General features: G+C 39.9%; 1 protein-coding gene and 1 pseudogene across 20 annotated transcripts in view; one reads left to right on the forward strand and one right to left on the reverse strand.

The window, feature by feature from the left end:
* The window catches only part of AKAP9 (A-kinase anchoring protein 9), a 159284-nt gene that overhangs the window by 129685 nt on the left and 17179 nt on the right, over positions 1-12420 (forward strand). For all 20 annotated transcript variants that reach the window (XM_021102183.1, XM_021102193.1, XM_021102192.1 and 17 more), the window contains 6 exon segments: positions 22-510; positions 706-769; positions 859-980; positions 1695-1886; positions 2150-2338; positions 7305-7449. In XM_021102183.1, coding sequence (XP_020957842.1) covers positions 22-510; positions 706-769; positions 859-980; positions 1695-1886; positions 2150-2338; positions 7305-7449 — 1201 coding nt within the window.
* On the reverse strand, positions 10861-11474 carry LOC100516749 (annotated as a pseudogene).

The following is a 12420-nucleotide window of genomic DNA, read 5'->3' on the forward strand; positions in this document are numbered from 1 at the left end:
ATTCTATTCATTATGTTTTAGGTAAAAGAAACAAATATAGCATTTCTCCAGAAAAATTTAAGCCAAGTTAGGGATCAACTCAAAAGGGCAGAAGAGAAATTATCCTACTTCTTAGAAAAAGAAGATAATACTGAGGTTCAAGAAAACAGAAATATCTGCATATTAGAGCCGCTTCCTACAAAAGTTGGTAAAAGCTCCGCATCCCAGACAGATGGGACTCTCAAGGTCAACAGCAGCAATCAAACGCCACAAATTCTTGTTAGAAATGCAGGAATCCAAATTGATTTACAGAGTGAATGTTCATCGGAAGAAGTCACTGAAATAATTAACCAGTTTACTGAAAAAATTGAGCAAATGCAAGAACTACATGCTGCTGAAATTATGGATATGGAATCCAGACATATTTCTGAAACTGAAACCTTAAAGAGAGATCACTATGTCGCTGTTCAGTTACTGACAGAGGAATGTGGTACCTTGAAGTCAGTGATACAGTGTCTGAGATCTAAAGAGGTACTCGGTTTTTATCAAATGTGTTTTTTCAACATTCTGTGATTTTTTTTCAAAATTCTGTGTTTTTAAGAGTCCAAGAAATGTGAGGCAATTTCTTACTTATGATAAAATCACAATTTAAAATCATTCTATTGTGTAGAGTCAGATAATAATGTTTCACAAACATTATTTTTTTTATTTGTTTTCTCTGATTAGGGATCTTCAGTTCCTGAATTAACACATTCTGATGCTTACCAAGCTAGAGAAATATGTTCCAGTGGTAAGTTATATAAATTTATGCAATTTTTATGGTATGTGTTTAAAAAGAGTTTGTTTTTCTTTAATAGTCAATGGTTTTCTTTATTTTAGATTCTGGATCAGACTGGGGTCAGGGAATTTATCTTACACAAAGCCAGGGATTTGACACAGCATCAGAAGGCCGAGGAGAAGAAGGTGAAAGTTCAGCAGATTCATTTCCAAAGAAAATAAAGGTAACTAAAAGACAGACATCTCTAGTGAAACTTAACCAGTGTAGTTTTTATATTGAACATAGTAGTTTATTACAAGTTAGTAGAAAAGATCTTAATATAATAAGATCTCCAAGAGAGAATTACATAGCTAGAAGGACACTTGGAGCTCTGGTTAATTTTATTTTTATATTTTGCAGAAAATAAAGTACAATATATTTAATGATTATCTGTATAAAGATTTCTAAAAGATAATTTCTATTCCCAGTATTTTAGTTTGCCAGAATTATTAAAACAGTATCAAAGACTAGAACTTACCTCCTACATATTTCTTTTGGTCAAATTAGTGCCTGATAATTAAATTATAGAAGAGCACATTAGATAAATAGAAGGAACTTAGATGGAATTTTCTGGTGGCTCAGTAGGTTAAGGATCTAGGGTTCTCACTGCCGTAGTGTGGGTTCAGTCCCTGGCCTGGGAACTTCCGTATGCCATGTGCATGGCCAGAAGAAAGAAAAGGAACTGAGAGATGAGAGCTATACAAAGTGATAGGCCGTCTTGTGGGACTGGCTTACCCTTCCATAGGAAAAACGCCTTCAGTAATGATAGGTTGATGTTTCCTTTCTATAGTGAATCTAACGAGGGTAAGCTATCTTAAAATTTCTTTCCCTTTCTGTATATGACTTTGCAGACTTTGAAAAAATGTCTTAATTCTAACTCCTTGGTTATTGTCTCTAGGGATTACTGAGAGCTGTCCATAATGAAGGCATGCAGGTGCTCTCTCTCACCGAATCTCCCTATAGTGATGGAGAAGACCATTCTGTTCAGCAAGTTTCAGAATCTTGGCTAGAAGAGAGAAGAACTTTGCTCAGCACAATCTCCTCTCTTAGGGATTTAATTACCAAAATGCAAGTGCACAAAGAGGCTGAGGTACTCAAAGAATATTATGCACCTAAATAGTTTTATATGATTTCTGTCAGTAATAATGTACTTTATAAATAAAATTGTCTTTTATGATGTATTTTCACGTAAAGTGCTATAGTTTGTAAATGCCCCAAGTTCCGCACTTGAAGATAAATTCATATCCTCTTAGGCTTTTAATACTGATTTTGGTTAGTAGACAGATAGCACTTTTAGAACATTTCTTAAACATGCTCTTTGAAAACTAACTTTTGTTTTTTATACTCTGCTAGGTTTATGATAATTCTCAGTTTCATGAGAGCTCCTCCGACTGGCGAGGTGAACTTCTTCTTGCTCTTCAGCAGGTTTTCTTAAAGGAGCACAGTGTTTTACTAGCTGCATTTCAGACTGAACTGACAGCTCTTGGTACTAGAGATGCAGTTGAATTATTAAATTGTTTGGAACAGAGAATACAAGAACAGGTATCAATATGAAACTTTAAAACAAAGAATGCTTTTTCATCGCAATTAAAAATGAGTTATTGGTTAATTTTAGAGTAAACCTGAAGGTTCAAATTTTAACAAAAAACACTAACAATATTTAGGAGAAAAATTATTACCTTAAATGTTTTGTCTAGGAGTTTCTGTTGTGGCTCAGCCATAAAGAACCCAACTAGTATCCATGAGGATGTGAGTTCAATCCCTGGCACCACTCAGTGGGTTAAGGATCTGCTGTTGTTGTGAACTGTGGCGTAGGTTGCAGATGCAGCTCATATCTGGCATTGCCTATGCTATGGCGTAGGCTGGTAGCTGCAGCTCTGATTCGTCCCCTAGCCTGGGAATTCCATATGCCACAGATGCAGCCCTTAAAAAAAAAAAAAAAAAAAAAGTTTGGCCTAATGTTAGAAAAGAATCAAGGCCAAAAATTAATGAACCAATCATCCAGCTTAGGAAGTCTGAAAAAGAATAACAGACTAAGCCCAGAGAAAGTAGAAAGAGTAAGATACCATTAGTTCTTACTATTTGTAGTAGTTAGATTCTGTTTAAGTTGCTGTGAATGCTGAGCCATCGCTACAGGGAAAATATGGAGATAGGTTCCTGTGAGCCCTTGGTAATGATATTTTTGTCAACCAGTCAGTACATAACCTTGTTTTATGTGTGTTTCTATTTAAAGATATCCTGTTTACTACATATTATTGATTCATTAATGTTGAACTCAAGACCAGTAGCACTATAACTTATACCTAAACATAGTTTATGTAACACATGCGTTTTCTCTGTAATGCACTTTTCAGCCTTCTTGTGCTTAGGAACGCTAGACCATACTTCATGTCTATGCTTGGGACCGTTTTAAATAGCAAAATCACCAATAAAAACTCAAAAGTACAAAAAACGCAGCACTGAATAGATGGCAAAAAGGATACTTGTTTACATACATTATCACCTTGTTCACGTTTAGCTAAGAACATATGCCTGTGGCGATTTAAATTTTTTTGCTGCTCCATGTGCAATCTAAAAATAATGAGGCTCTACTGTAATAAAGAAAAAAAAAATTAGTGAAATGCATACACTGATACATTGAGGATAAAAACATAAAAAGCTGGTTCTTTGAAAGGTTAATAATATAGAGACTTTTCTGGAAAATAGGTTAAGGAAAATGGTAAAGCACACTTTAAAAATTAGAAATAAAAATGGGATTATAACTAAAGATATAGCTGAGATGTAAAAATAATAGAATACAATGAATAATTTTTTATCAATTCAAAAACTTAGGTGAGGTGGGTGGAAATTTGCTTATCAAAATTCATTCAGACCCAGCAGTTCTACTCCTGCGTATATATCTAATGAAAACCAAAAATGATAATGCAAAAAAATACACACACCCCAGTGTTCACAGCAACATTATTTACAATTGGCAAGACACAAAACAGCCTAAATGTCCATCAACAGATGAAGGGATAAAGAAAATGTGTGTGTATATACAATGGAATACTACTCGGCCATAAAAAAGAGTGATATTTTACCATTTGCAATAGCATGGATGGACTTTGAGGGTATTATGCTTAGTGAAATAAGTGAGAGAAAGACAAATACTATATTATATAACTTTTATGTGGATTCTAAAAAATAAGACAAACCAATGAATATAACAAAAAAGAAACAGACTGACAGATATAGTGAACAAACTAATGGTTACCATTGGGGAGAGGGATGGGGGAGGGGAAATAGAGAGGTAGGGGTTAAGAGGTACAAATTATTTATAAAATAAGCTATACGGATATATTGTTCAGTATAGGGAATATAGCCAATACTTTATAACAACTCTAAGTGGAGTATAACCTTTACAGATTGTGAATCACTATATTGTACAGTTATATATAATATTGTACATCAACTATACTTCAGTTAAAAAAGTAACTTATTCAGGAAAAAATAGAAAACCTACAAAGACCTATAACTAGTAAAGGAATCAAATCAGTAGTTAAAAATCTACTCATCACTTAGTGCCCAGATCTTGATTCCTAACTACATTAAAAGGAAGTAAGCCAGGACTGGAATGGGGAAAAGTACAGGTTGAACATGGAATATCTTATTTTGTAGGTAAGGAATTGCTTAAAGAATGAAGGGAATATGTCAAAAGATCACAAAAGCTAGCTTGATAGCGTTCTCACTGGCCAAATTTGGGACAATTTGAACATCTGAAAAATGATATTATTATTGATATAATTATGACAGATTATAAAACAAAGTTCATTAATTTATACTGATATAAATAAATGAATAAAAAGTCTTACAGTAGAATAGCAACTAGTGTATAGAAGAAATAGTTAAAGTAGTAAATCAGCTCAAGCAATAATCAGTAGTGGGTGCTAAAACTAGTATAAAAATGTTTTTTTGTTTTTTTTTTTGTCTTTTTGCCTTTTCTAGTATAAAAATGTTAAACCAGAAAAATGTACTTACATAGTTTCAAAGTAAATTCTCAGAAAATCCTTTTTGGTTACAAAAGGAAGAACAATAACATTACGGTGAAGAAACCTCAGGCAGCACCTTAACCCAGTGATCAGAGTTAATTTCATCAATAATGGAACAAACAGACATGTACCTCCTGATATGAAGAATATGTCACTTTTGTGCAAAACTGAAGTCTTTTCATGGAGACGTAGTAGACCAAAACAAATTAAAGCCACTCCACATCTATCAAAATGGCCAAAATAAAACTTAGTGACAGCACTAAGTGTTGGTGAGGAAGCAGAGAAATTGCATCTCTCATAACATTGCTCGTAGGAATGTAAAATGGGAGATCCACTCTAGAATATGATCTGGCAGGTTCTTATAAAGTGGAATATACATTTAGCATATGATCTAGAAGGCATAGATGTTTAATCAGACAAAATGAAAGTTTATGTCCCCATAAAAACCTGTATATGAATGTTCATAGCAGTTTTATTTATAATAGCTGAAGGCTGGAAACAACCCAAAAGTTCTTTGACAAGTGAAAGGAAGAACAAATCTGCAGTGAGATACTACTAGGCAATCAAACACTGTTGATACGCGCATCTTGTATGTTACATAACACTTTTGAAACGACAAAGTTTTAGTGATAAAGAACAGATGAGTGGTTGTCAGGGGTTAGAGCTGGGGAGAGTCTCTTTGTGGTGATGAGACAGTTCTGCATCCTGATTGGTGGTGGTTACATGAACCTGTATCTGTGAAAAAATTTTGTAGTTCTTTACACCAAGAAAAAGAATGGGTGCACATTGGGAGTTCCCATTGTGGCACAGCAGAACCAAATCTGACTAGTCTCCATGAGGATGTGGTTCCATCCTTGGCCTTGCTCAGTGGGTTGGGGATCTGGCATTGCCGTGAGCTGTGGTGTAGCTCACAGACGTGGCTCCGATTCCACGTTTCTGTGGCTGTGGTGTAGGCTGGCAGCTGTAGCTGTGATTCCACCCTTAGCCCAGAAACTTCCATACACCGTAGGTGAGGCCCTAAAGAGCAAAAAAATGGGGCGGTGGGGGGGGGGAAATGGGTGCACATAAAAACTAATGAAATCTGAATAAGCCCTACAGTTTAAGTAGTATTTTTCTGGCTTTAATAATGTACTTTAGTTATATAAGATGTTATCAGGGAAAGGTGGCCAAAAGGTACTCAGGAACTTTGTCTTAATTTGAAATTAACTTTTTTTTTAATGTTATGCTCTTATAAATTTTTTTTTCTTTTTTGGCCACCCCACAACATTTGTAGCTCCCCAGCCATGGATCAAATCCCAGCTGAGTTGTGACCTGTGCCGCAGCTGTGGCAATGCCAGATCCTTAACCCAGTGTCCAAACTGGGAATCAAACCTGTGTCCCAGCACTCTAGAGACACTGCCAATCCCATTGCACCACAATGGGAACTCCAAGATAAACTTTTTTAAAATTGAGGGGCGTTCTGCAAAATAACTAGCCTGTACTCAAAAATTCAAGGTCACGGAGTTCCCGTCGTGGCGCAGTGGTTAACGAATCCGACTAGGAACCATGAGGTTGCGGGTTCGGTCCCTGCCCTTGCTCAGTGGGTTAACGATCCGGCGTTGCCGTGAGCTGTGGTGTAGGTTGCAGACGCGGCTCGGATCCTGCGTTGCTGTGGCTCTGGTGTAGGCCGGTGGCTACAGCTCCGATTCGGCCCCTAGCCTGGGAACCTCCATATGCCGAGGGAGCGGCCCAAGAAATAGCAACAACAACAACAGACCAAAAGACAAAAAAGAAAAAAAAAAAAATTCAAGGTCACAAAAGACAAAGAATTATAAATATCACTTATTTCCCCTTTTGCTATTAAGGATATTTGGCAAAATTTAAATAAGCTTTGTATATTAGTTAATAGTAGTATAATACTTTGCTTTTGATAATTGTATTGTGGTTTGTAAAAAAGAACATTCTTATTTTAAGGAATTATAAACTGCAATTTTTCAGGGTAAAGAAGCATTTTTCAGTATAGCCTCACAAATTTTGAAAACTGACATGTGCATCTGTGTATACGTACATCCACAGGATTTCCCGTTGTGGCTCAGCAGTAACAAACCCAACTAGTTTATTACTGGGGATGTGAGTTTGATCCCTGGCCCCCTCAGTGGGTTGAGGATCTGGCATTGCTGTGAGCTATGGTATGGGTCACAGATGCGGCTCAGATCCCACTTTGCTGTGGCATAGGCTGGTGGCTACCACTCTGCTCATATGGGAGCTTCTGTATGCCAAGGGTGTGTATGTATGGCCCTAAATAGCAAAAAAAAAAAAAAAAAAAAATTATACACACACACTCAGGGCAAGGGCGGGGGAGGGAGAATGCAAAAGCAAATGTGATTAACATTTCAGGAATTTGGATGAAGGATATATAGGAATTTTAGCATGTCATTCTTCAGAATTCTTTGTTGTTAATTTTTTTTTGTCTTTATAACTCTCTTGACTTTTTATAGCGTGTTGAATATCAATCAGCTATGGAATGCCTCCAGAAAGCAGATAGAAGGAGTTTGTTATCTGAAATTCAAACACTGCATGCCCAAATGAATGGTAGGAAAATGATTCTGAAAAGAGAACAAGAGAATGATCAACCAAGCCAAGGTATGCTGTATGACAGGCTCATATGGTGACAGAAATGGGTAAAAATATTTCACTTTGTTTCATTTATTATTACTATTCAGTTAAAACATATTTTTTCCTAGTCAAATTGTTTTCATTCTCACATCAGTGAATTAATCTACCTTAATTTCTCTAGGGATTAAAGAGTTGTCCAATTCATTTTAAGATTCACGCACATGAACATACACATATACGTTGTATATATATAAGATATATATACAGTACATACATACACACATATATGTGTATATATGTAAACACACACACTACATATATATAATTTTTTTTTTTTTTTTGCTTTTTAGGGCCTTAACCCACAGCATCTGGAAGTTCCCAGACTAGGAGTTGAATTGGAGCGGCAGCTGCCAGCCTATGCCACAGCCACAGCAGCAGGGGATCCAAGCCATGTCTGCGACCTACACCACAGCTCATGGCAACACCGGATTCCTGACCCACTGAATGGGGCCTGGGATCAAACCTGCATCCTCACGGATACTAGTCGGATTCATTTCCTTTGCGCCACGATGGGAACTCCTAAATTTTTTTTAAGAATTAAAAAATATTTGTTTACGTTAGAGTTCTCTGACCAGGCATAAACTCATACTCAGCTTTGGGAATAGAAGTTAGAAAATGCTCAGTCATGCTTTGCCATCTAAGCTTACTGCTCCCATTGTAAACAAAGCAACAGCTCTTGACATTGGGAAGAGGTGGTGGTGGTTGCAGCTAAGAGGGTTATTCCTCAATTGCAAGAGAAAAAAATTCTGTGTGTGCTAAACAAGCTGGTAAGGACGTGCTTCAAAATAGCAAAGAATTTTGCTTTTATCTCCTGTAGAGGTTGAAAGTGACTTTAGCTAGCTGTGTGGAGAGAGAGTGATAGTAACTCTCATAGAATAATCCAAGAGACACTAATTTTCTGACATATAAACATACATTTAGTTTAAAATGAACAAGCATTGCCTTGAATGGGTTGTTTAGCCCATTAAGTTCATTATCTTTCTTTGTTTTGAAGCTCTATGTAAGGATAACCTAAAAGAAAAAAATCCACAGTGAAAGTAACCATTTCTTTTTAACACGTTTGTGTGTGTGAACTGTAACATACAGAAAAGTGTAAAATGCACAAATAAATAATATTAAATGAATACCTGTAGGAGCTTTACCCATGATGAGGTATCCCAGAGGCCATCTTCTGTTCCTCTTAGTAACCTAGAATACAGGCTCCTCTGTGGGGTTACCTAGAGGTAACCCTTACCCTGATTTTTTTATTGCCTGTGTATGTATTCCTAAACCATAAGAAGTTTAAAGATTTTCCTGCTTTGAACTTTATTACTCTGCATATATTTGTGTCTTGTTTCTTTCACCTCTCTATAACATTCTTCTCAGTCACATTTATTTCTAGTTCATTCGTTTTTGTTACTTTATACAATTCTCTTGTGTAAATATTCCACAGTTTATATATACATTCTGTGGTTGAACATTTAGGTGGTTTCTGCTTTTCTAGCTATGCTTAAATTCCATGCTGTTCTTCACATTATGATGCTATGTTTCTGATTGCATGTATATGCCTGAGTCTTCTGTATATATACCCAGGAAAGTATCCAGTGGATCATAGAATACATATCTCCAGATTTATTAGACAAAGCCAAACTGTTTTCCAAAGTGGTCACTTCAGCGTGTGCATTTGCTAGCTGTGTATGAAAATTGTGTTTTGTTTTTTTTTTTTTCAATCAGTTGATATTGTCAGCCCTTTGTTTTCAGTCTTGGTATGCAGTAGATTGTTACTATGGTTTTATTTTATTTTGGGGGGGAGAGGATTTCAGAAGACAACTTTATCCATATAAGAACCTCTCAAATAGAACACAGAGAAAAGTTAGGCAGCAGTTATTAAAATACACTCTTTGCCAAATGATTTAACATTAGAATACAACAGGAGCTGAGAAATGCAGCCCACTACCCCCCGCCACCACCTACCCCACTTTCTCCCCAATATCCTCCAAAGTGGGAGAAGTCAGTCAGACAAGGCTCAGTCTTCCTAATGGAAGGAAGATGCCAGGGAGGCGGCTGGGTCTGCGTCTCACAGGCATCCAGGGCAACAGGAAAATCATATGGGGAGGCTACTTTGGGGGAGCCCTACGTCCTCTGGCCAGCACAGCACCCAGAGGAAAAGGGCAGCTGGGAGGTCCACCTCTCTGGGGTGGAGTCCTCAGAAGCCATATGGTTCTTGACTCCTGGCCCAAGCAAGGGAATTCAGGGCCATGGCACTTCCTGAAAGGGGCTGGAACAGAGTGTCCTAGATGGACACCCGAGGAAGGAGTGTCCTGGAAGGACACCAGAGGACAAGATCACGCTGGTTGACACCACCCAGCAGGGGCTTCCCTGGAGACTGAGTTCCAAGGGCCCATCTTGAACTTGTGTCTTAAGGAAGCACAGCAGGGCACGAGGAGGCAGTGTGGAACATAGCAAAAGGGCCCAAGACACCAGAGAGGCCAAGAAGCACCCAGCCTGGGCCACTGCCTGGGTTGCTGTGTGTGTATTTTCATGCTGGACCCCAGGGCCTGGGCCTCGTGCTGCTCAGGATGGGGGTGGGTTGCTGGTGGATGGTCGGGTATGTGGGGGGCTCAGACCACAAGTGGAGTGTTGGGAGCCCCAGGCTGGCTGGCACCTGTTTTTGGTGCACAGGAATGGTGGCCACAGTAAAGGCCACTTGCTGAGACATGCAGGTCCCAGGTGATTGTCAGGACAGTCTTGTCACAACATAGGCAAGTGAAAACCGTTCACGAGAGACTGTGGCACACGCTGCTATGACCCGAATGTTCAAAGCCAAACTGCAAGTGAGGACAGGGCCCTGCCCCTACTGCCAAGGCATCTTTGTGGAACCTGCTGGATGGGCACTGCAGGAAGTCTCAGGATGAATGCAAACAAGGTCTCAGAATTTGTGAAGCCCAGTGACTGTCTCCTGCCGACGTGGAAGGGCTGCCCTGCGCCCCCCAACCCCCACCCCAACCCTAACGGTGGCCCCACAGTGCTCACTGGAGTGCTAATGGTGCTAATGTACAAATGAAACCTAATGGTGACCTGCCGGGGCCTTGCCCAAGGTGGGGGCCCGCGTCCTTCCCAGGGGTTAAAAACGAGCCCTGCAGCATCTGTGGGAGTCACTGAGCTTTTTGGTTTCATTTGAGCCAGAAATACAGCTTGAGGGGCCTCAAATGATCGTTTCAAAAATTACTAGACACGTGGATTTGAACGTTCCCCACCTCCAGGTCCCTTCCACAACCCTCGGTTCCTCCCAGGAGCTCCAAAGCGAAAATTGAGTCTGTCCCACACTGGGTGATTCTGCGAGGCTCTGCATCTGGGGCTGCGTTCTGATGTGGATGACGGTGACGATCCGGCACAGGGGCACTGCCAGCTGCCATCACATGATTGCACAGCATGAGTTTTGTTTCCGGGCCGTTTTATAGAAGGCTTTGGACCGCACTCCCAGCACCGCTGACTTGGACACCAGGTCATCCACCTTCTCCCCCCCCCGCTCTAACAAAGACTCCATGGTGTTGTGCAGGATGATTTTGGTCTCATCTAGTTCAGCCTGCACTTTACTCATGGTGTCAGGTTCTTGGGGGTTCTGGTATCTACTGAGGTGACCACCAGGCCTGTGTGCTAGATGGTAGCAGGAGATCCAACTGGCCAAAATATCCTGTCGACCTGCTTGGAGAATTCGTCTAGTACTTTCTCTAGCAAGGTAAAAGCCACCCAGGATGGGTGTTCACTGTCAGCAAGGACCACTCCCGCAAGACTGCCGTTTCTCACATAGACGTGGCACAGATATTCTTGTTCTTTGACAGAAGCTTTGCTGCCTTCTGCCGAGCTCTCCACAATCAGTTGACTTGTGAATGTCATGAATTCCTAAACACTGGACCTCTGGAAGAAATGAAGGAGGACACATCGTATGCGGCTTCGAGCAACACTGCCTTGGAATCGCCTTTGTAAAGGACGCTGAGGCCGTAGGGCTTCATGGTGCCCAGTCCTCGGCCCGGCCACAGGACCAGCTCGCAGGGAGGAGGGCAGTGCCGCCCTCTGTTACTATGGTTTTAACTTACATTCCTTTAATTACAGAATTGCCCTTAGTTTTTCATCATAAGATTATTGGCTAGCTAGATTTTTGCTTTTATAACGTGCTTGTCAAATCTTTTCCTCACTTTTCAATAGGGGTATCTGATAATTTAAATTGAGCTGCAGCTGAAAATCATTAGAGTAAAATCGGAGTTCCCTTTGTGGCGCAACAGAAACGAATCCGACTAGGAACCATGAGGTTGTGGGTTCGATTCCTGGCCTTGCTCAGTGGGTTAAGGATCTGGCATTGCTGTGAGCTGTGGTGTAGGTCGCAGAGGAGGGTTGGATCTGGCGTTGCTGTGGCTCTGGTGCTGGCTGGTGGCTACAGCTCCAGTTAGACCCCTAGCCTGGGAACCTCCACATGCCGCGGGTGTGGCCCTAAAAAGGACAAAAGACAAAAAGAAAGAAAGAACTGAAATCTAATTTTACATTGTGTCTAGTGAATGTCTTTGTTTTCATTTCTAATTATAGAAACAGCTATAATTTAGCACATCTTGAAAGTTATACCAAACATTTGTCATTGAAAAGCTGACGGTTTTAAATATCATTACATGTTTTATTTTGTTTTATTTTATTTGTCTTTTTTTTTTTTTTAGGGCCGCACCGGCAGTATATGGAGGTTCCCAGGTGAGGTGTCAGATTGGAGCTGTAGCTGCGAGTCTATGCCACAGCAACTCCAGATCTGAGCTGCATCTGCAACCTGCACCACAGCTCATGGCAACACCGGATCCTTAACCCACTGAGCAAGGTCAGGGAGCTAACCCATGTCCTCATTAACCACTGAGCCATGAAGGGAACCCCTTATTACATATTTTAGAGAAAACAGGTATAATGAGGTCAGAAATTAAA

Source organism: Sus scrofa, chromosome 9, assembly GCF_000003025.6.
Source record: "Sus scrofa isolate TJ Tabasco breed Duroc chromosome 9, Sscrofa11.1, whole genome shotgun sequence".
NCBI classification, from domain to species: domain Eukaryota; kingdom Metazoa; phylum Chordata; class Mammalia; order Artiodactyla; family Suidae; genus Sus; species Sus scrofa.